The sequence below is a fragment of the Poeciliopsis prolifica genome, unplaced genomic scaffold (genome assembly GCF_027474105.1).
Source record: "Poeciliopsis prolifica strain line A6 unplaced genomic scaffold, Auburn_PproV2 SCAFFOLD010, whole genome shotgun sequence".
NCBI lineage: Eukaryota > Metazoa > Chordata > Actinopteri > Cyprinodontiformes > Poeciliidae > Poeciliopsis > Poeciliopsis prolifica.
In genome coordinates, this window is record NW_026562385.1 from 3,810,690 (window position 1) to 3,834,701 (window position 24,012).

The following is a 24,012-nucleotide window of genomic DNA, read 5'->3' on the forward strand; positions in this document are numbered from 1 at the left end:
CTGTATAGAAAACAGCTACTAGAGACCGGAGAATCAATGGTGAGTAATTGACTGATGATGACCATATAATACTGATGAAATTTTGGGTATTTTCTGCACTTTATAGTTATTTTGTTGTCAAACTTAAAGAAACCATTAATTTAATCTCATTAATGCACACTTGAACAGGACCTGCGGTCTTAGCAAACGTCCAATCTTGATCATCTGAGGTCGTCAAATGTTCCTGACAGGAACATTCCTAATAACCTCTATTAGTTAAATGCAGAAAAATAAATTGTTATTGAAATGTTTATAATTAAACTGATCCGAGAATCAGGATTTTTAAGGCTTTACAGTGGATTTTAAGCATATTCCTTAATGAGAATATAGTCTCTAAACATTAAAATAAAAATAAGGGTATTTTCACAAGTTAAATTTAAAAAAAAGGAGAAACAAGAGTTTGTTTATTAATTCAACATAACATAAAACATCTTAAATGATTAAGATATATATAGATTAAAGTAATCAGTCAAGAGGTCCATGATAATAGGTCTACTGTACAGTATATATATATATATATATATATATATATATATATATATATATATATAAATATATATATATATATATATATATATATATATATATATATATATATATAGAACAGGTTGCCAACATTGTGTCTAAAGATATTTTTGCATTGAACTTTCTAGAAAACTGATTTGAAAATCCTTCGCAGTTTCACTGCAAAATGCCACAACGGCTATTAAAAAAAATAAAAGGTGTTATTATTACAGAGGAAATATTTGTATGAGTTAACAATTACCTTTGCAGGAACCAATTTTCTAATTTACCTCATTTGGAAAAATCTCCAATATCCTGCTTTCTGCTGCTCACACAGCCTAAAACTGACGTGTCTTCTGTGAAATTCAAATTTTTTTTTGTGCTTCGCTAATTGATTTTCTCCACAACTGCGAACTGAATGAAGTATTGGCGATTGCCATCTGTTTCTCACCTCCTCCATCTCATTCGTCTTTTTCCTGCACGTTATGCCTTAAAGCCCTTGCTCAAAGTTAATTTCTCAAGTGTCCTCTTTTACGCCTTCACTGATTACCTCGGAGTCTTTCATGCTATGGGCGTACTAATGATTTTACTCCATGTTTTGTCATCAGAAAATTGATGCCCATAATTGAAGACCATGAGGGGAAGCCAGGGGATGTTGTGCATTATTTAATGGAGATGAATGACCAGCGGGTCAATAACCAATAATCACTCAGTGAGATCCTTAACTACCCCCCACTCTTCCCAGCACTGAATGTAATGGAGCTAAAATATGTGCTTTATTTTAATCAATACTGCTAAATGAGCAGGTTGTGGTCATTAGGAAGGTAAAATTGCGGAAACATTGTTTCTGCCTCGGCCCTGAGGAGCTGGTGCCAGATCGGCGTTGACCTGACATTCACTTCCATGTCGGCTCCATCCAGCTTTTCTCTCATGTTCATGTGACATTTGTGAGGGACTCGCACCCGAATGCCATGCGGGAGGCAGACATGTTGGGAAACCAAAAACAGTAGTAAAGTGTAACATCCAGCAGTCCCCTCCACTCTGCAAGGTGAGGTCTTTCATAGAGGATGGGAACAAGTGTGGGAGGGGATGTCATTGCCAAGAAATATTTCTGATTATGAAGGAAAAAAATAGGGGATCTATATTTTCTGGAGCCTGATATTAAGAAGATAAACAAGCATAGGTCAGTCAGAGGGGTAAACTGTGCTGTCTCTCCACACATCCTCAGTTTCCTCTCTTTCTCTCTCTTCGTGCTCAGCTCCTTGGAGTGAGTGTGAGTGAGTGTGTGCGTGGGTGAACAAGTGTACGCACAAATAAAGTTTGTCTTAGACTGAAGCTTTAAATCAGTTTGTGCCATAGAACTAGTAATATATGAAATCTATGACGTATTTAATATAAGACGAAGATGAATACACACAGCACATTGTTATGATTATATATACCTGAATGTGCAAATGAAGCTTCTTGCATTTCAGTTCAGTGTTTTATGGGATTGTGATTTTCTACAGAAGTACTTTCTTTTTATTTTTCTTCATGGCAGTATTTAAAACTGTTTTATGTGACTGTACAGGCTTGCATAATTAAACATTTTTTCTGCCTCATGAATGTATCAAAATGTATTACCGTGCTGTATAGAGTATGAAGTGACTTATTGCCTCAAATTTTTTGAATAAAGAAATAAATACCCATTTGTCTAAAGGTTGAGCTGTTGGTGAAATGTGTCTTTTTGTCTCAATTCAATAAGCTATTCTACAATAAGTATAGAAGATGTTTTTTTTAATCACAATCATAAAATATGAAGACGCTAATAGCGTTTTCTTGTTACTTTTAAATGTGGCTTACAGCTGATATTTACTGTTTGAAAAACAATCAATTTATTTCTCACTGCAAGGCTTTTAATCAGTTCTAATTCTTAATGTTTTTAGCCAGTTTGCCAGCTCCTATAATTATCAGAGAGCTGCCTCTTGTCCATTAGAAAGACCTACTTGAGTCCAAGTTTAAACTTCATGGCTGCCCTCTTGAGTGCTTTTGTTGTCCCCTCCACCACCTTAGTTTTTATTATTAAAAGATTGAAAAGAGCTGGCAGATTTGGACATAAACTTTATATTTTATTTAACTGTATGGTAGGAACTTGCCATCCTTTTGAAACAAAACCTCAAATGCTCACATAATGAATTCATTACTTCTCCAGTTTACATTCAGTTTCAGGAAAGGTGACTTGACAATTAGAAACAAGAGTAGGCGTTTCCGTCTGTGATAAATGTCAGTATTTGGACAGTGTTGACTCAGCTGAGTGCAAAAGTTGAAAATCATCTTCATCAGATGACACGCACACAAACAGCACTTTGCTCAGCAGAAATCATATCAGATTTAAATTGAAGCAGCAACACATTTTTTTTTCCACCTTCCAAAACAACATCCACAGGCACAGAGTCAGCCTCTCTTATTACCATATTCACAGTCAGCCAGTTGTTAATCACAGATTTCAGGATAAACCAATTAACACCTCTTGCAAGGGAGAAAATTCTGCTATTTTCGAGCATTATGCATAAAACACCAGCAGTGAAATATAAGAACATTTGTCTGTTTCAGAGAGACAATCTTTCACAACCCTTTTTTCAATAAACCCACATTATTGTAGATTATATGAGCTGAGGTCACTGTGCTTTTCATCTCAAGGTAATATAAAACGGGTTGATCTGATAAATGTCCTGTCGACTCCAAACCGGGAGAGGCTCTTGCTTCTGTGAGGAGAGCAACAAGGAGAAAAGAGAGAATGAGACGGGGAGAAAATCGAGGAATATGTGGCTTCATGTGTGTGTCTGTGCTTTATGTCTGGTGTGCAGCTGCAGTAATAAAGATTGATGGGGCTGCCTGAACGCACTGTGATGGGGTTTGCTACTGATTGCACGTACGAGAGCGCACGTGCATGAGTGCACGAGCAAATGTTTCTTAATTCATCAATTCCTGTACACCTCAGGCTCATGGAAAGACCATTAGACACATGGGCCAGGTTGCTGTTTGTTTGTTATTATTCAAATCAAAGACTGTAAATATTTCAGTGAAGTCATAATGATATGGATATATTTAAGCTGAGCGCAAGCCTAATATGCAGATAAAATGTCCTTCATGTATAGTTTACATCCTCTCACTCCACATCAGAATCATTCTTATTAAGCTTGGTAATCTAAAATGCATGATTTTAGACTGCATTGAGTGTCATGCACAGAGAGAACATACAAACTCCTGACCAGGTTACAACATGCATTTTTCCAGCCGTTGTCTCTGTGCATAGAGTTTGCATCTGCTCACATGTACTCCAGCAGCCCAGTCCAAGGTGTGAGTGTGTGTGTTCTCAGTTGTTGTTCCAGTGCAACAATGTGCTATCCTGGGGTTAAAGGGTCTGTTCTGCCCAGAATGTACCACATGTCTCACACTCAGACCAGCTGGTGCAACACAGATCAATGGAAAGTAAACTTGCACTTTACTTCCTCATAGAAATGCTGTTTTGTCAGAAATACAACATTTTTCTAAAACTGTTAGCTGTGTGATCAATTTCAGTTGTTGTTATTTTTAGTTAGAAAGAAAGTAAGCATCATTTCTAATATTCTGGCAAGTTTTTATGAAACTGTAAAATTAACAGAAGTGAAACAGGGGAAAGAAAAACAATGATAGGGGTAAAATCCGTCTCCACATTCAGAGTTTTGTTTACGATCTGTTTCGTGTTCTTCAGGCTGATCTATGATTGAGTTCTTGTCAGCCATCTGGATGTTGATATCTTCCCAAAACAAGTACTTGAAAGAAACAAAAAACATCTGCACTTGTGGACAAGAGACTTTTAGTTTTCAGTTCCATCTTAGGCTTAAACATTTTTTTAAAAGCCTTAAAAAGTCCCCAAAAATGTATAACTTAAGCAGTTTGAGATGAAAAAATGAGAGTGAAATTTTAATGAGACCACCTAATGCCTAATGCTGAAGTCCTCAGAGCTTCTGACAGAAATGATAACGTGGATAATTCAGAAGAAATGATGCCATTGACAAAGCAAAGGACTGAGCAAATGTCACAGCTGCTACATTCTACTCAGAAATGTACGTAATGGAAGTTTTACAGTGAACTTTTACCACCAGGAGCAGACGGTGAGGTCTAACAGGGGAGATTTCTGTCATGATTTAGTGATTCAATTAAAGCGCTGATCAACATTATTCATATGCTGAGCAAAGTCATTTTCTTTTTGCAGTTTTTACTACAGGATAGTACTCAGAGGAAGAGGTTGGCAGGTTTGTATAAAGTGAATAAACACATCCACTTAACCTCAATAATACTTCACCCCAAAAAGAAAAAAAAGCTTGATCCACAATTAGCTAATGGAAGATCAAGGACACTCATAAAAATGTTAGAACATGCAGTTTAAATACAGCAAAACTGTTTCTGTTTAGATTTCATCTTGAGCAGCTTTTGAGCATCTCTGGATGTTTTCTTTTGATATATTTTTCTTCTCAGAGGCTATCTTTATTGCAGCGATGTTGAAGCGCTGTATTACATTTTGTCTGTGATGTACAGTAGGTGTCTGTGCCTGCGATTGCTCCCGGCTCACTCTCTGAAATACTCAAGTAATCTTCCTTATTGAGCAATAACCATAAGATTTTTTGTGTGTGCAGGCCTTGAGTTTGATATAAAAAAAGAATGATGACTATAAATCAAGTAAGATGCAAAAATGGAGCCTTTCCGCTTGCGACGACCTGCAATAATGTGACTCACGCTTCCTTGCCAAAATATTGAAACAGATTTCTGAGGCAGTTCCTTGCACATCATCCACATCAGTAATCTGCAAAATTACAGTCACTGCATGTCACACCTGAGCCCTCACTCTGACTGTGTCTGCCGCAGGTGGGAAATTACGCTTTGAGGGCGACAAAATGACAATCTGGGGTAATGTTTCTCTTCAGAGAGGTTCATCCTGCTTTCAGCGAGGAAGTGACTCAGGCAAAACATGCTGTATCGTTCCAGGCAGCTTCATGAACAATTCACTGGGGAAAGAAATAAAGTAAGTGATTATCTTAGAGAACAGGAAAAAGTCGTGTTATTCTCAATTGAAGGGCCCTAACAGACCAAACCAAACTGTTATAGAGATTTTAATGTTCCCATTTTTGGTTCCAGGATGTCCTCAAGCAACCTCAGCGATGTCCTTAAGCAACCTCAGCGATGTCTTAAGCAACCTCAGCGATGTCTTAAGCAACCTCAGCGATGTCCTTAAGCAACCTTGGCTTGTGGCAGCCTAGCTACATACAGATTAGCCAAGCCACTCAAACTATAAGTTTTATCAAAAGGCAAGCTTTTATGGCTAGTCTTAAACATAGAGGCCTCATCGACTAAAACTGGAAGCTGGTTCCACAGGAAAGAAGACTAAAGACTGAAAGATCTGCCCCTCTATTCTTTTTCTGAAAGCTTTAGAAATCACCAGTAAACTTGTGATTTACTGGTGAGAACAAAATGCTCTGTTGGGAACAGCTTGAACCATCAGATCCCTGATGTATGAGCTGAGATAGACAGAAACTAGTTACATTTACTCAGATTATTCTTTTAAATACTCCTAGGCCAAAACCTTTCCTTCAACATCAACCTCTTTCAGAGAAATCACTGTAGATCTCTCTGAAAACCCATTTAATCCCACTGGCAACAATGGTTGTTTGAAGCTCTAAAATTGTTAGTTTGGCTTTGGGCAGCTCATTTAAATTTAGAAATAAAATAAAAGGTAGTTACTCTAAGCAGCATTCATTTAATTTAACTAGTATAAATGGTCACATGACCAGACCTCTTTACTTATTGCATGCACTGCTGGAGGTGAATCTGTTGGAAAAACAAATATAACTAAAATATTTTGTACATTCTGTACATATGTACTGTATCATACATCTTCTGCTGATGTATGATAAGAATTGTATCCCTGCATGCATCTTTTAATCATAAGAAGAATAAAAGTAAGCATGACAACGATTGTTGCTGTTAGCATGCTACGCAGAAAGCGCTATGCCAGTTGTCAAAGATTTGGGTGTTTATTCTATTTATCAAATTTTTCCCACGTAACTTAAACAAAAGTTTCACAGAGCTTAAAAATGTTTGAGATCTTCCAGACCTGATAATGTGTTGTACATCACTGTCATTCCCAAAGTTGATAAAGAAATTTTCATTATCATGTCCAAAATAAAACGTAATAATTCACAAATATTGTGTTTTGGACATCTATGGATTGAAATTTATGCACTTATTTTGCAGGTGGTCCACCTGTTCTGGCATATGTTCATCTATCCATGTAATCATCTGCCGCCATGGTCTTTGAATCCCACCTCACCTGACTCCTCTCCTGACGCCAATTTGCAACTGGAGACACCGCCAGGAGTCAAAGCCTGATAAAACATCATACAGGGAATTCAAACCCCTCCAATGTGTTTAGCGAAGTGTCAAGCTGTTATAGACCATAATCCAAATACTAATAAATAAAACCTGCAAAATTGTGCGTTTATTTCGTTAATCTACCCTAGCAGGAGGGTTTACCTGTTACTTGTGTTTTGTATCTACAAACAAACTTGCTGCATCTCTCTCATTTACAGTCAAGTTTCATATGGCTCTGTTTTTACCGCGGTGGAGAATCATGAATCCATGCTAATCCTCCTTTTCATGCAACACAGATCCCTGCTGCAGCTGCCCTGCTTTTGACCGTGAAAGCCGGCCTGTTTAGTGTATTACGAGCGACGCAGTTCCCTCTCCTTTCATCTGGCCAAACCACATCACCTTGATGTTGGAGTGGCGCTTCATTCGAGCATCAGGGCATCAAACACACTGCAATTCTAAGCAGAAACAAAGGATCACCTGTGAAGATGACACACATGATGATAAGCATTTGCACCTGAACAGCCTGTTTGCATCATGAAGGATTTGTTTAAACACTGGAAATCAACAAAGCTCTGCAGCTTGGTGGGTTGATTTATTTGTCAAACAGTACAGTTGAAAACAGACCTATGGATACACAGCATGAAAAATAACTTTTTTTTAACTGTTCTGGCATTAAATCAGACTCGACCAGCTAAGATGATTCAAAATATTTTTATTTACTGAAGGCTCAGGACATGATCTTTTCAGATATTTTTCATTAATTTGTTTAAATTGCCACAATTACCATGCCATAGAAAACTTTAGAAAAAACCTGGGCGATAATGTTTGGTTTTGTGGAAAAAAGGGAAGAGATTGCAAGTCTGATGATGTCATCCCAACTGTGAAGCAAAGAGGTGGCAGCATCATGTTTATGGTATAAATGGGAAAGATCATTATGTGGAAATACTGAGGAAACATTGCAAGATGCTTAAAACTTGGGCCCCAAAGGGTCTTCCAAATAAACAACAGTCCTGAGCATCATACTATTTTTTTTAATGAACTGGCTTAATTGCAGTAATATCAAGATTTAGACCCTTTAAAAAACATGTGGGCATGGATAAAAATGTGTGCATGAGCAAGATGGCCTACAAATCTGACTCAGTTTCTGAATTTTCCCGACTGACCTGGAACAAGAAAAGTTTCATTTAATTTTAATCTAAGACAGTGAAAAACGTGTTTACTTGCAGTGCATGTAATTATGTGTATTTTACTCTACAAACTACAATAAAATAATCTTTTTCGAATCCACACAAAAGAGGCAGATCTGATCCTTTTGCCTGTTGGTTCAAGACAATCAAGTCAAGGTTTTATTGCGTGAGTCCAGCGATCTAACAGTAAAGCTGTGATTTATAGCCACAGAAGCATCCAGGCCTTCCTGAGGGAGTTATGAAGTGACGGGAACTACAGGATGTTGACACCCCATCCATTCCCCTGTCTTTACTGTGATCCATCATTGTTCTCCTTATTGTAAAACACAAAAGGCCCAGCGAATAAGGGCCACATCACCCCTGCACACCCGCTTTCACCTTTAATTCCTCCTTCTTTATGTTTTAAAGTTTGGCTTCTCATCCTGCAGCAACTTTCAAACATCTCCCCATTTAATTATAATTCAAGCAGTAAATCAGAATGCGAGAACACAAGGCCGCGACAGCGATTCATCAAAGTCCCAGACGCTCAGAGACAAACTGCAAATGTGATGAAGCTTGGAAACAACACCAGGCAACAAGATTTTGCTGATCGGCTTCAGTCTTTTTTTTTTATTTTTCAAACCCGATAACCAGGGCTTTTGAGTGTTTCCCCTCATGCTTTGTAATTCAATCAGATCTTGTCGAATTTGTAACAGATGAAAGTGTTTTTGGACGGGATGCGCTGGCAATGTTGACTCGCTGTAATTTAATGTTGTGAAAAACACTGATTAAATATTGCAAATTTAATTGCAAAGCTTGATGAACAGGATGGTTGAGCAAAAGAGACTCGCAGATTGCTGGCGGAAGCAAACAGGCAACCTAAAGCATACATGCAGAAGGATGTTTAATTGGAAAGGAGTTCATAAAGAGATTGATGGCACTTGCATGTCAGTGTATAATTTCCACAGGGAATAAAATCCTATTTCCTGATCATCTTGCTGTCATTGATGCTGGGTGATTTTCTCACTGTAAGAATTACCTGCTGGCTCAACACAGTGTCTAACAAGTGTTTCTCTGACTGTATCAGATGAGCATGCTTGGAAAAGAAATGACACAGTATACCTTAAGAGCTCCTGCAGAAGAAAATTACTCATGAAATATACATGAAGCTCAAATTGATAACACAAAAATGAATTTAGGGTGATGCTGAGCTTTAGATTAGATTTTATTATACTCCATCGTTCTTCTCCTTACCTCTTAAATTACAAAACTGTGTATTCATTATTTAAAGCAGTAAATGAAGTTCCTCCTCTGCAGCAGAATACAGGAAAGTACTCACACCCCTTCATTCAGCTTTCATGTGACGGATCAACACAACGAACATGTCTGTGAGTTTAATAAAAATGATAAATTATTCTGAAAGTTGTTTAACACATTTATTTACTTGTGTCCTTACATGACTTGTCGCGAAAAGACTTCTAATGGCTTTTATCTTGCCTCTCCTCCAAAAAAGGAGGACCAGCAATGGAGTTCACAACTAATAATCCCATAGGTAAATCCTTCCACCTGAGACATGGATCAGTGCAGACCCTCCAGAGCTACTATGTGACTCTTGTCTGGCTCTCTGATTTAATGTTCTCCTTTCATAATCTGTCCGTTTCCATGAACATCCTTTCCTTGGTACAGTTGCATCTGTAACATATGATACAATTTTCTTGGAGATGGATTGAACAGTCAGATTATATTGTTTTATAACCTCATCCTTCTTTTTACACAGATCTACAACCTTCTCCCTGACCTGTCTGCAGAATGCTCCTTCATGATGCTGTTTGTTCATTAATGTTCTCTGTCAAATCTGAGTCCTTCACAGAACAACTTGATTTATACTGAGAACAAACCACATCCATGTGGCCTCTCTTTAATATTTACAGTTCCTTTAAAAGTATTCAACCGCTTGGATGCTTTTATTGTAACATTTGAGATTTTGTACAAAAAAATAGCAATAACAAATCTTTGATATCAAAGTGAAACCTGATTTATCTGAAATAATGAAAATTAGATTTAAAAAAATGTAACATAAGATAATTGATTGCACAAATATTCACCTCTTTTAAAGTGACTGACTTAATTTCAACAGAGGTCCGGCCAGATAGCGTCAGCATGTCGCAGTAATTTATTTATTTATTTATTTATTTTTTGTATAGGCACTGTAAGTGACTTCCAAGGCCATTTTTCTTGCACAAGACTTTATTTTAGATTAACAAAGTGAAGGGACTGAAACCAATTTTTCCTCAAAATTTAGATTTTTACAAAAGTGTGAAAATCTAACTTCATTTGATGTCACACAAAAAACATGAAAATATGTCTGTGTAGTTACACGAGAAGATATAAAGTTCAAGTAATATGAATGCTTTTGAAAAGTAATGTATTCAATCACTGGAGTACTGATTATGTCTTTGACCTCATCCTAAAGTGCCCTTTATTACTCTCCAGGGAGTTTCCTTTTAGCCATTTACTCCCCCCAGACAGAATTCAGGTACCAAAATCAACTCCTATCATCTAACAAAATCACTACTGTCAATAAAAACTTTTCTGTTTCACACTGGGATGACTCTGAAGGAGATCTTTTTTTTCTTGTGGGACCAGCTGTCAGCTGAACTCCCTTTTGCAACTACAAAGAGAGATGAAAAAAGTGAGCACTTGCAAAGAGGCAGAGGTACAAGGTATGAACAGACAGTGAGATGGAGAGTTTTGGGTATCAAGTGTGACGTATAAAGAGGAGAAGAAAAGGCACCAGGTTGCCCTAATTTTTCTCATTAAGCACAGAAAGCTTTGACTGCAGAGTGTCATTGAGGGACAGATGTCAGGATGTCTGGAAACCACACATAAGATTGCACATGAACTGGTTATGACTGGCTATAGCAGGAGATTTCCAGCTCCTCGTTGCCTCTCCTCCAGGCAGTAATTAGGTTTTACAATCACGGGATGCAAATTGGAATTTGCTGACAGCCCATCCATCATGTTTTGGTTGCAATCTGTTGAACAGGGCAAAGCAACCTAGCAGATATATCATACACTCAATTTGCTCCCAGACAGTTGAATACATTTCTTTGTAGGACTCATTGAATATTTTCAGTTTTCATTAATCCCAACAACAACAGTGTTCTTTGCTCGACGTCACAAACGTAACATCTGACAGATTAAATTCCTGTGAGTCTCAGAGATCACCAGATTCCTTTGGAGAAACGACTAATTTAGTTGAAAAGCAAACGTCAATATTTGTGGCTATTCTAAACTAAGTGGATTTCAAATAGTCGTTGACTTTAAATTGGGCTGGAGGGTTACCTTTCAGCATGAAACATATAATCAGAGCTACAGTGGAATAATTTAGATACATGTGTCAAAATGGCCTAGTCAAAGTTCAGACCTAAGCCCAATTTAGAATCTGTGTTAGAACTTGAAAGGTATGCTTTCTTTCCAATCTGTAGAAGAATAAGCAATAATGTCTGTTTTGGTTATACCCAAAAGACTTGAAGCTATAAATGCTGTGAAATGTGGTTCTACAGTGTAATGGGCAAGAAATCCAGATGCATGAGTAAAATCCAAATAAACCCATTGGTGTTTGTATTTGTAACTTGATCAAATGTTTTAAAAAAAATAAAGAGGCAAGCACCCATGTTTCCAATGCTTTTATTCAACCTCTTTCTCTAAGTGAACAGCACATTGTGAATAAATATTTTTAAATGTCCCTTGAAGTGCTCTGCCACATTTCTCTCTATTGAAGTACCAATGGCAATGAAAAAGTCAGTACAAATTCTCGAAAAGTTGCGCTATGTAAAAAGAAAAAGCCACAAAAGTAATACTGTGGAAGTCAAGGCGACAGCAGCAGAAATATTGAAAGTAATAATTGGTAACTGCGTACACATTTGCACAACCCTCTCTTCTGTAACTCCTGCAGTTTTGGTTCACTGAGTTCACAGTGTTTAACAGTCTGGAGGGATGGATGCCTGCTCGCTCCTATTCTCTCTCTCCAAAACCTCCTCTCCTCGACTCAATACAAACCACTGTGATTAATTAGAAAGGCCAGCAGCTGTAAGGGTTCCAAATAAGTTGTCATTGCAGGACCCTCGGGGTGTTTATTGGTGTGATTCAAAACCAGTCACACTGGCCCTTCACTCACTCAGACCTTACAGGTATGTACCAGCACACATTTAATGCTGTAAACTCAAAGGGCTCGGCTTAATTTAGGAGTAATTCCTTTCTTTGATTGAAGTAGTAATGAGTGGTGATGACGCAGTTCAGTCCCTGGAGATTCTCATCAGCCACTGTCTTCGTAGTGAAATGTCTCTGGTATCGTATGAAGGCAGCTCTACGTCTCTTTTTCTGACGGTCGTTTCAGCCTGATGACTGCAAAGCAAAAAATGGAGCCCTGTTCCTCAATTTCCTGTAGGACTGCTTTGATTTCCCTCATGAAAAACCTTCCACAGCAACTACATATTGCCTCACATATAACCTAAGGCATTTTGCACATTATGTGCTTCTGTTTCATATAAGGAATATGATGTCATTTATAATTGATTTATTGTCTTAATTTCATAAATTAAAAATGTACAATCTGCCTTCAGTAATACACACACAAATAATCCTATAGTTTGTCATTGTCCCCATGAATTGATGTGTTTTAGCACAATTAGGCAAACAGTGTGCATGCTAGTATTGTTTTTATGGAAAACAATACATTTGTTTCAACAAGTGGTGATCAAGTTGTAAATAATTTACACTGCACATGGAAAATGCAACAGACAATAAATAAAACCTTTTAAAATATCCTCAAATTTTGTGTTTGTTTTGTTTTTGCTTTATTCTGGTTGCACGGTAAAACAATGTGATAATCACACCGATTACCAGCAACCCAGCAAAGAGTACAAGACATTGAGAAGAAAACTAAAACAACTGGACTAACTTAATGTATTGTTGCAGCTTCCCAAACTAGCCACAAGAGGGAGGCATACTCCTAGACAGTCAGGCAGCATATTGACTTTAATATAAATGTCAAGTCAGGTTTTTTTGTACAGCACTCAAAGAGCTTCACCTGATAAAAGAAAAAAATTAACACAGAAAAACAAATAAAAATATTAGACTGGCAAAATAAAGAGAATGAAAAGTTGTAAACCAGAAGATTGATTTATGTTCCAGTTGTTATTGATCAGAGGCTACTTGAAAAAATATTAAGATTTTCACTTACACATATGAAATCATTATTTAGTTTATTATGAAGAAAAATATATCCAAACCAACCTTGTATGTTTAAATAAGAAGAAGTAATAGCATCTAGTTGTGCCAAGCATTTGCTATAATTAACCAAGAGTATCTAACATTATTGTGAATTATTTTTAACTTTAATTAGAAAAAATAATGAACCCCAGGAACCTACAAATTTTGTTAAAATTCTGTCTTATGTTTGAACTAAAATAATTCAAAGGAAAAACTACAAAAACACCTAAGGGTCCACAGGTTTAGTGATATGTTAAAACCTAAATAAAATGTATTGGTGTTGGTATTGGATCAATACCAAAATATTCAGTTTTGCACACTTCTACATGGTCAGAAATTCACAGTACTGTTTGTATTCACTGTTGAAAAGACACAACATGTTCAACCTTTACTTATGTACCATTTGTGATAAAGGAAGGACAAGGACCACATCTTTGTATTTACGTTGAATGGAATTAAGGTTTTATTATGCTCAGAGATACACAATTCTTGATCTTTGGAGCCTTTAGGCAACGCCCAGGAGACTGTGGAGTTCTGTGCACTGTTTCAATCACATTTTTTGTTGCATGAGATGAATTTGATCAACCAAGAGAAGAAGTTCCAGGTCTTCTTTCCTGATGTCTTGCCAGCTTTGACTTCTACAAAATTAGAGGGGTTCCGTTCTATGCAGAAAATGTCTTCTCTCTCTGCAGCAGAGCATTTCTTGGAAGTTTCCATATCAGTGAACATGACTTTTCCTGACAAAGCATCTTTCGTGTCAGCTCTGTCTTTTCTTTCTTGATCAGCAGCAGAATATGGCTTTACTTTGATAATGGTCCTTTCTTTCCACTCTATATTTTTCAGAGCTTTTCGAGAGACTTTTGACTCAGACCCCTTCTGCCCACTTCTGTGTCCAAAGGCTGGATCAAATGAAATGCAAGAAGTTGTTTTTAAACTTGAAGCAAAAGAAAAAAAAATACTCCAGGGTTTTGGAGATAAGGTCTTACCTGGGGGTATAAATTTACCCTTGCCTGAAGTTTTAATGATAGTCTCAGCTGATTCTTGGTAAGCAAAACAATAAGGCCTTACTTTGATGAAGGTCCTCCCCATCTGTTCCTTATCTGGAAAAAGAAGGTTTATCATTGGTACTGGAAGTGACTTTAGCATTTGAGGTATGTATATTCTCAACGGTTTTAGGTCGAGATGCACTGACCCGGTAATATCTGTATTGATCCTGATATTGAAAAAAACTTCTGGATTTTGTATTGTGACAATGTGCCACCTGAGTGAAGTTGCCTCTTGCCCTTTCCTTCTTCAATTTTAGAAGCAAAATTAGTGTCAAATGTTTGTGTTGTTTGTGCTGCTATCATCTTAAAGACATTAAAAAATCTTTTCAGACGTCATAAAAGTTTAGCCAGACGCCCCACCCTTCTTCAAACTGGTGTCAATCAACTCAAGTATGTTTGTGCTGATTTGTGCAGCAAATATTATTGTTTGTGCTGCTTTGGCTTTGAAGATATTAATGAAAGTTTAAAGGCCATTTTGATTTTATGAAAAGAGGAGGCTGGTTGACCTTATGACCTTTAAACTTTTATTAATACCTTCAAAGCCAAAGCAGCACAAACAATTGTTGGATGCACGAGCCAATACAAAACGTAGTCGACTTGATTGACACCAGTTTTGTCTGATTGGAAGAAGATGGGGAGAGCTGGTTGACCTTCCCTGACCTCTGGAAACATTTCTTAATATCTTTAAAATGATAGCAGCACAAATGAAACTTTTTGCTGCACAAATCAGCAAAAAATTAGCACAAACATTTGATACCAATTTCTTCTGATTTGAAGAAGGTGAGTGGGGGGCAGCTTCACTCAGGTCAATGTGCCCAATCCATAAGAGCAGATCTATTCAGTCTAATTCTATGCGTTGTGCTGTGAGCGACATCATGCTTTATCACTTAAATTACATTATAGTTAGTATTTCTAATTACGCTTTCTAAACCATTTGAAACAAGTTTATTTTTCCATAGTTGTCCAAGGTAGTCAACCTATTGTTTTGCTATTATGACTCTATTGGTGTAATTAAGTATGCTGTGCTGGTGCAGAGTTATTAAAAGTGGAATGTGCATCTTCACCTGAGGGTTCATCATTACTTCCACTGGCTGCAGTGTCTGGCTGGTCAGCAACTCCTTGCTGAGCTCTAAAACAGGGTCTTACTTTCATTAAGGTCTTTCTTGGCTGTTCTCTTCCTGAAAAAGAGGGTTTGTAATCTTTGATTAAAGGGGTTGCAATGTCTGGTGATGGGATTTTTGTTCTAACTATGAGAACAGAATCTATAGCTTCACCTGGCTGTCTTTCGACTGCATCTTCCATTGCTCTTTCAGCTTCTTCACTTGAAGTGACATAATGGTTTACTGCAAACTCAGGATTTTTGCAGTCAGTCATCATTTTCAAAGCTGATCCTCCATAGGAGTTATCTCTCCCCACTGATAAATTTGTCATAGTTATGAAACGATGACCAAGAGCGTCTCCTGGGACGATCCGGGCATCTGGATCTACCAACAGCATTCGTTTTAGCAGGCTAATAAATCCAAGGGAATCTTCACGCTCCATTGGGTTTATAGGCCTTGGGCGGGTTTTCAGCAGGTCATCAAGGTTGCGTAGGCGGTTGTAAATGCCGCTTTTAAATTGCGTTCCATACCCTGTTGCGTTTGTATATTCAGCTGGTGTATTCAGTCTGAACTTACAGTGAGAAGAGTCACTGAGTTTAGTGAAGAAGTGTTGCACATCCATGCCATCTTTCAACACATCATCTGGGGGTTGACCATGAATCTGGACGATAGCCCTAATGACTTCATATACACAGTGTGTAGGATAGAGGTTGTAACCAAGGTACATGTAGGCCAAACTGCAACCCAGAGACCACATGTCGACGCTTTCATTCATTTTTAGACCCAAGATGACTTCGGGGGCCCGGTAACCAATGGCTTGAACAGTGCCCACAAACCACAATTTGGATACTTTCACAGCCAACCCAAAGTCAATCAATTTCACTTTCAAAGGCTGAGACCTATGATTGACAAACATGATGTTGTCTGGCTTAATGTCAGCATGAACCAGACCTGCGCTTTTCAAAGCATTCAAAGCTGCAAGCAACTGTTGAGCAATTACTCTGATTTCAGAAAGACTGAGCGGTTCAAAACCTCTGCTCTTTATAAAGTCAAAGACACTCACATCCAGAATTTCAAAGGCCAAACAGAGGTAGCCTTTATATTTGAAGCTTTCAATGAACTTCAGCAAGTTGTTTTTGTCAGGGTCGAGTTGTAGGATTTTCCTCAGTATTTTTGCCTCTTTTTTTCCTTCTTTGAAGCAGTCTTTGCGCAAAACCTTCACGGCCACAAGCTCTTCGTTGTCAAGCTTGGTGCACTTGACCACTGTCCCGTAGGAGCCCTCACCCAGGAACCCTTCAGTGTGGTACACTGATAGCTTACCTTGAAGAACCACATATTTCTCGAGTTTAATATTGAGCTTTATCTCTTCTTCCATGATATTCTTCAAATTCGCTATCTCTGGGTTGAATGTCAAAAGCAAAGTGCAAGTCTTGAGTTGGCTCTTCTGAAGCAAGTGTGGAAGAGAACATGGAATGTCATCCTGTCACAAGCGATAGAATGAAGTTGACGGGTTGCTTCGTTGCGTTCCTGCTGACGGAACGTCGACAGAAGCCACGCCCACAATTCTCACGATCAGAAAATCATGTGAATACGTTTTATTAGAAACAAGTAATCATATATGTGTGGGAAATGATCCAAAGGGAAAGATTGGGACGTAACAATTATCAACCATTTGCTTAATTGGTAGCCTGCCCGTGCTCTAATAATATCGGGCAAATAAATAATTGTTCAATTTGCAGGCCGTTAACAGTGGGAACATTGTACAGCAGTGAGTTCCTGTTTGGGTCAGGATTATTGAAAAACACTTCATGTCTAAATGATGGTGTACCAGCTGCAGGATGGTGTGTTTTTTAATTGTCATTTTGTATCTAAATGGTCAAATTGAAATGTCTGATCCGGTTCAAAGCCCATATTCGACTTTCGTGGTTATTATATTGTTCATATTTCAACTGTTAAGCATTATTATCATACAAAGATCCCACTTCATTGCAAATTTATTCACGTCACAATTGCTTTTCTTAATCATACCTTCAATTTAAATAATCCTCAGAGCAGATTTGGCTAATTTGAAAGGGTTACTTGGCATTTAATTAAATAAAAAAAATATACAAAATCCAAATAAAAATTCTATTTCATTTCAATTTAAAAATGTGCAACTTTTTTGCATCATTCCTTGAATTTTCCTGATACTAAAAGTAAAATACATACAAAAGTTTTCAGCGCAAAGATATTTAAAAATGTTTAAATAGAATAATTTTTGCTGTACTTGTCATCTATTTCTTGCACTTGTGCTGCTGCAGTTTATTTGTTTCTTCGGTGGGAAAGAAAAAACAATTATTAATATGAAATTATTGCTTTTTTGGTTTGTAGGTCTCGTTGACGAAAATATGAGCTCAAAATAACCACAAGGTGGCAGGAGAGCATTAAACACTGGGCTGGGCAAACCAGTTTATGGTAAATTGTGTCTTTAAAAAAATAAAAAATAAATAATAATAATAATAATAATAATTTGAAATATATACCCGATCGCTAGGTAAACATTCTAACCTGTAGGTTTCGCTGTTTAATGTAAAATTAAATATTCTCAATCGGATTTTAAATAATTCATTAAAGTCTTATTGAAAACCGGTGGTGCTGCAGTATCAATAGTCAACAGCAGAGGGCAGCAGTGAACCCCAGCAGCCGCAGCGTGAAGAATCCGGAGGAAGAAGATGGGGGAGGAAACAAAGAGGAGAGCTCGTATTTAAAGGGCGTGATCCTCACCGTGGTTGGTAAGCGCGGTGGGAACTTCAGGGTTTGGTGTTTTGTGCTGAGAGCAGCGAGGAGCAGAAGGTCAAAGCCGGGTCACTGTGAGCTTCATCCAGGTACGTGGATCCAGCAGAACTTCGTCGGGACTCCAGAACCTGTTTTTATGAAGTTTAGGTTTGTTTCTCATAGTGTACGTGTCAGGAAAGTGTCTCCGATTGCGCAAGACTTCGTTTCAGGATTATTTGAATTAAATAGATACTAATTCAGATTTAGACCTGTTGGATGGACCAGTGAAGGCTCTTCTGTTTCAGACATTAACTCGTTTCACTTCAGGTTTGTTTACAATTCCTCTTGCAGTATTAGTAATTTAATTGTTTGCATTTAAACCTAAGATTCTCAATATTTAAATCAGAAAACGTATATTTCTTTTTCCCTTTTAAATATGTGACTAAGCATTTAAAGAAAGAAACTGCACAGTTGAATTTGTCAGAAGAATACACAGGAGCATATCATTCATTGGGGCCTGCCTAGCAATGCATAAGGAGAGCAGTGACTGACTTGCAAAGCAAGTCAGTAACTGCCTCCATGCATTGCATGGCAGGCACCTATTAATCTACACCCAATAGAATGTCTCTTTATTTATTTATTTTTCTTCCGTCAACCGGAATGCGGCTCGTACCGCTGCGAGCCCACCCACAAAAGTGGTATCAAATCGTGCGGCTCGGCGCCGGGAGGGGTGCTATTACTTTTGGTGGGATTCGGAGTTACGATAAAAAAGTAAAAAGCGAAAAACCATCAAAAATTCTTGTCAGTTAGAAACTGCCCAAACTAGAGTGTAATCAACGATTCGTTAGAGTGTGGGAAGCAGTGCCATTCTGACCCCAAATAAATTTTGAAATCGCTGTCACGCCCACAAATATCGCCCTATCGGTTTGAAACTCGGTCATGAAATAGATACGCATGCCTGCTCCGGTAAAATGTTTTCAAAATTTTTCTAGGGCTTATGGTTTTCTGTCTAGGGGCTTCAGAGCGAAGTGATGCGACAGGATTTCGACTCGCTCAGCCAGGTTCACTTCCATGTATTTCTGAAAAATGTCAGACCTCAGCGCACACCATTTTTATCTCGTCGCTGTTATTACTGTGAGTGATGTACAGATATGAATCGCGGGACTATAGGAGACGAAAGATAGCCCTCTCATACGCTTCAAACGGTTTTCCGATATGTATCACGGTTTCCGAATGGGAAGGAGTTGTTCAGACTGCTTTTTTCAGTGAAAACTGACTGGGTGTCTCACAAAGATAGAATTCTTTCTGTCTCACACACGACAGCTGCAGAGGATTAATTACCATAGCAACGAAGCACAGCAGGGCCGAGCAGCTGATTAGAACTACAAAAACGCATCACTGTAGTTTTTACTATAGCAGAGCTCTGAGGAAGGAGCTGGCCTTTAGAACTACTTGTGTTTTGGGCATTTTATAACTCATTTTAACCAACCATTGTTACACATGGAATTAGTTTGGCAATTTTAAATTAAGCTTTAAACAAATTTCAAAATAAAAGCCTTGACAATTTTTATTAAGTAAGTGCTTTTTTGACCATTATATGTCTGATTTAACCAAATTACTGTTGTACATGGGATTACATTGACCATTTAAAATTAAGCATTCTGAAAATTTCAAAATAAAAGCCTTAAGATTCGTCTTAAGGGCTAATGCAGCGCCGCGGGCGCTGCAATGATACTAGCTTGCATTATCTTTTCCTCTCAAGTTAGGGCACTGTCTTGCGCAGCAAGGTAGAGCATTAGCATTAGCCTTTCACCTTGCATGAGGTATTCGCTATTTCCCTTACTTAATGCAGTAAGTCATGCTTGTGACTCTCCACATGGTATTGATGACATTGCAGCTTTCTTTAGCATGAATGCTAATGTTTAGCATCAGAACGCTGGGTCCAAACCGACGGGCACACTTTGGCAGGCCCCGGTTAAATTTCTTCAGGAATTTTCTAGTTTCTGTTGTGAAATTTAAACATGTTTGTGTAGTTTTTTTTTTTTTTATCAGGTCCAAATTCAGGGCAGCAATTTTAAAACTTGATACCCTTTTCTGCTCAAAGACTTTGTGGAGATGCTAATTTAATATTCTTGGTTTCTGCTCTCACTGCCTGCTTTAATAGCAACAGTCTGACTTAACTTGACAGATATTATGTGAATGTTACCAAGAGAAAGATGAGGCGCCTGAGCAAACAGTGCCGACAAAATGAAGGTTGCTTTTAATGCAACACTTGAGCAGCACCATGCTCTGGTGAAAAGATGGAGTAATTTATATAAAAACCACGCAGCAGTACATGACATAAGGATACTTTTCCGTAGTCAGTCGTCTCCAAAAAGCAAAATCTCTTTTCATTAACCTAATGGAGATTCAAGTTTTCTGAGTGACTAATTTTTGAGTTTTTATAAAATGTAAACCCTATTCATCAAAATTAACTGAAATATAACCTTCTGTGTAAATAATCTACTTAAGAGTTTTACTCTTTGAATAAGAATTCAACTGCAAAAGAACATTTTTATACTTTTGTCTCTCCGTCTGCATCAAGGTTGAGTTGTGTATTCAAGAAGGTGCAGCTGGTGTTACTGTACAGTGAGACAAAGAAAGCTTGTCAATTGAAAGTTTTGTACAAGAATTCAGAGGCACAGTCAAGTCAAGAACCATAAATCTGAGTTTTTTTGTGCCGGATTTTGTTTTCCCAGGTGTGTTGAGATGCAGCGTAGCAGCAGCAACAGCAGCTTGACTCAGCAGCTCGGAGAAAGATGGCTGACCTTGATGAACCGCCTTCAGGAGGATCCCAAGGTAAGCCCAAATGTCCCACCTGTGTTTGACTGATATTCCCCTGTCATCCATTGTTTTTTCTCTATTTATTTGGCAAAGTGGAGCTTCCAGGTGTGTTGTTTCCTCTCCTACAGATGGCACAGATGATGAGTACAAAGGTCGGGCAGTACCTCCGCAGTCGGCCTTTCTTAGCTCTCGCCCTGCTGATGTTTAGCGCCATGGGTGCTCTACCTGTTGGGCTCTTCCTCTTGTTTGCCCTCATTACGATAGTTATGTCAGTTGTGGGATTTGTTTTCTTTGAGGGTACGTAGCACATCTCAAACTGAACAATGTGTGTTTTTCTTTTTCTTTCTACTTCAAGCTGATTCTAATTCTTCTGTTTAGTGTTTCTGCTGTTTGTTGGAGGAATGACTCTGCTGTCTGTGCTCTCTGGCATCGCCCTCTTCTCCCTGGTGGTCTCGATCATCGTTACCGGCGTGTTCATCACCATTCCCAACCTGCTGAAACGTTACTACCCTCATGTGACAAAGGTAAAGGGAACAACCTCTTACACATGTAGAGTGTCTGTTTTTGACATTTTAACCAGACTCTTTTTCTTATTTTATTGGGAATGTGAAGAAAGTAATTGTTGAAAGCAAGCTATAAGTAGTCATGTTTGCATTTTGGCCCAAGATGTGTAGAAACCATGAGGGTTCTGGTCAGATGAGACAAGAGGGGAACTTTTCTGCAGGCCTGCACACATACCATCCAGCAGAAAACTCACACTGCACATAACTCTGCATGTGTTATCTCCATGGTGAAACATGCTTCGGTAAGATCGCTTAAAGTAAATGCAGAAAAGTCCAAGAAGATGCAAAAGATTAGAAACTGGAGTGGATGGTCTACTTGCTCCATCCCTGAAGATGCAGCCAGACCTACAATGGAAAAATGTGTTGATCACACCCTTCAGTAGTGAAAAACGGCCAGAATAAAAATGTATTGTAAAATCTACAGTTTGTATTAGTAGTGGCCTCTTTTATTAACTTTTGATCATCATTTATTTCCTTTTCTCCTGAACCAGAGGAAGGGGAGTGAAGAAGAGGCTCCAGGACAGAAGCAGTAGCAGTAGCGAAATGATCTTCTCAATCTGCTCAACAGAAGATAGTCAGGATCTGACCCGCTGAGCTCAAAACCTCTGCCAAGGTCGCTTCTTTATGAACACCAAGTGTCCTTGCTGCTTCAGTGAAAGGAATGTGAAGTTTTACTTGTTTACAGTGCAATATGTATGAGTTTTATACTGCTCACTTCTCCAATTTGGACTTAAGAATCGATCTCCGTTGACAGGCTACATCCTGTTTCAGGACAGTGATGTAGCTACAGCAGCACATTTCTTCAAAATTGTTCTAAGTCCATTTGTAGTTACAAATAGTATGTATATAGTTTGTTAAATAATAATATTACACAGTAAAAAGCATACAAAGCTGTTTTATGGTAATTTAATAATTTTCTTACAAGAAATCCGAGGGGCAAATATTGTGGTGTTAAGAGCTGAGACCATACTTAAAGTAATCATAGCACTGAACATTTAGTCATCCTCATGTGAGCCGATGTTTGATGCTTTCTGGCCTGGAGGAGGAGAGATTGCAACCCAGAGTTTATGTGTCCTGCCAAAATTTCTACATTTATGTGAAGAATTGTTTCAGGTTTTTTGTTGGTATTTGTTTGTTTGCTTGCATCATATTTATCATCCAAGTTTTAATTTTGCTCTCAATGCTTTAATACTAACACATCAGTCAATGAAGTAAAAGTATTTTCATCTTACGTTCTTTCATTCATGATTGTATAGGTTTTTGAAGAAGACGCACATGAGGAAAAACTATTTCCTGACAATTACAGCTCAGTTTTAGAAGGAATGTGTTTATTCTAGTGCTTCAGGGAACCAGTCCAAATCATTTGATACTGACGATTCAAGAGATTTTTTTTCTATTAATAATAATAATTTGTAGTGTGATCGAAATGTCAAAACATTAGGAGTGCCTACCATGTACATGTGGTGTTTGCTTCCAGCATTACGTGGGATAAAAGCCAAGATTTTCCAGCGGAAAGTTGCTTTAACATATGATCATGATTATGTTGATAGAAAAAATGAACTGACAAAAAATTATTCAGCGATTTCAATCTCTATTAACACGTTCATTGAATTCTGTGTTCCACTTTTCGATTATTATCATGAACTTCAGACTAAGCTGCTTTTTCTAAAGATTTGTTCTAAAACACTGGTTGTCGGGATTTGAAGTACAGTTTTGTAAAAATCTGTTTTCAGACATTTTGTGCATATTTAACATTTTTTGCTTTATTTCTTCATTTGAGTTTTTCACATATTGGAAAGAAATAAACTGATTTTGTTTAAAATGGCATTCATATGCAGTACTTTGCAATTGCACTCATAGAGCACAATGATGTACTGATTTTGAGGTGGTCTTCTGGAAGACACACAAACACAAAGTAGTAAGTACTTAAGAGAAAGGAAAAAATTCTATATGGTTTTCATGAGTTTTACACACACAAATGTGTATATATATATATATATATATATATATATATATATATATATATATATATATATATATATATATATATATGTTCCCTGATAGTGTAGAAAAAGACAAAATATGAAGAGAATGAGTCAAGAGGAGCAGCTGCAGAGAACCAAGAATTGCTTGACAAGGAGAAATGTGTTTTGCTTGCTACAAATTTGGTTTGTCTCATAAAGGGGAAAAAAAAAAAAGCCACAAGTCCTGTTTCCATTCTGCCACAACACAAGGATGGGACAGGGGAAGCGTGTAGAAGGTGTTAGGTCAAACCAAAAATATAACATGTTAACTACCTGTAAAAAAAACTGGAATACTTGCAGCTGTGATTGCAGGTTCAGGTGCTTTGAAA

At 37.8% G+C, this 24,012-nt stretch overlaps 2 protein-coding genes across 2 annotated transcripts; one reads left to right on the forward strand and one right to left on the reverse strand.

Moving 5' to 3' along the window:
- Nucleotides 1-13,823: 13,823 nt before the first annotated feature.
- LOC129363654 (homeodomain-interacting protein kinase 2-like) lies at nt 13,824-17,014 on the reverse strand. Its single transcript, XM_055035881.1, has 4 exons — nt 15,694-17,014; nt 15,484-15,597; nt 14,360-14,473; nt 13,824-14,272 (listed from the first exon to the last, which is right to left on the reverse strand). Exons 1-4 carry the CDS (start codon nt 16,892-16,894, stop codon nt 13,920-13,922), a joined length of 1,782 nt encoding a protein of 593 aa, XP_054891856.1. The 5' UTR covers nt 16,895-17,014; the 3' UTR covers nt 13,824-13,919.
- A 1,227-nt stretch (nt 17,015-18,241) lies between these two features.
- Nucleotides 18,242-23,475, forward strand: LOC129363808 (lipid droplet assembly factor 1-like). Its single transcript, XM_055036104.1, has 5 exons — nt 18,242-18,383; nt 21,012-21,111; nt 21,225-21,393; nt 21,475-21,620; nt 22,151-23,475. Exons 2-5 carry the CDS (start codon nt 21,022-21,024, stop codon nt 22,190-22,192), a joined length of 447 nt encoding a protein of 148 aa, XP_054892079.1. The 5' UTR covers nt 18,242-18,383; nt 21,012-21,021; the 3' UTR covers nt 22,193-23,475.
- Nucleotides 23,476-24,012: the final 537 nt, after the last annotated feature.

What these genes read in the sequence shown, in the direction of transcription:
- LOC129363808 (XM_055036104.1), top strand. Translation starts at nt 21,022, where the DNA reads ATGCAGCGTAGCAGCAGCAACAGCAGCTTGACTCAGCAGCTCGGAGAA. An exon ending in GGGATTTGTTTTCTTTGAGG is followed by an intron (nt 21,394 to 21,474) that starts GTACGTAGCACA and finishes TCTTCTGTTTAG; the next exon opens with TGTTTCTGCTGTTTGTTGGA. An exon ending in ACTACCCTCATGTGACAAAG is followed by an intron (nt 21,621 to 22,150) that starts GTAAAGGGAACA and finishes CTCCTGAACCAG; the next exon opens with AGGAAGGGGAGTGAAGAAGA.
- LOC129363654 (XM_055035881.1), bottom strand. Translation starts at nt 16,894, where the DNA reads ATGGAAGAAGAGATAAAGCTCAATATTAAACTCGAGAAATATGTGGTT. An exon ending in TGCAGTCGAAAGACAGCCAG is followed by an intron (nt 15,598 to 15,693) that starts GTGAAGCTATAG and finishes CCTCTTTTTCAG; the next exon opens with GAAGAGAACAGCCAAGAAAG. An exon ending in GGGTAAATTTATACCCCCAG is followed by an intron (nt 14,273 to 14,359) that starts GTAAGACCTTAT and finishes CATTTGATCCAG; the next exon opens with CCTTTGGACACAGAAGTGGG.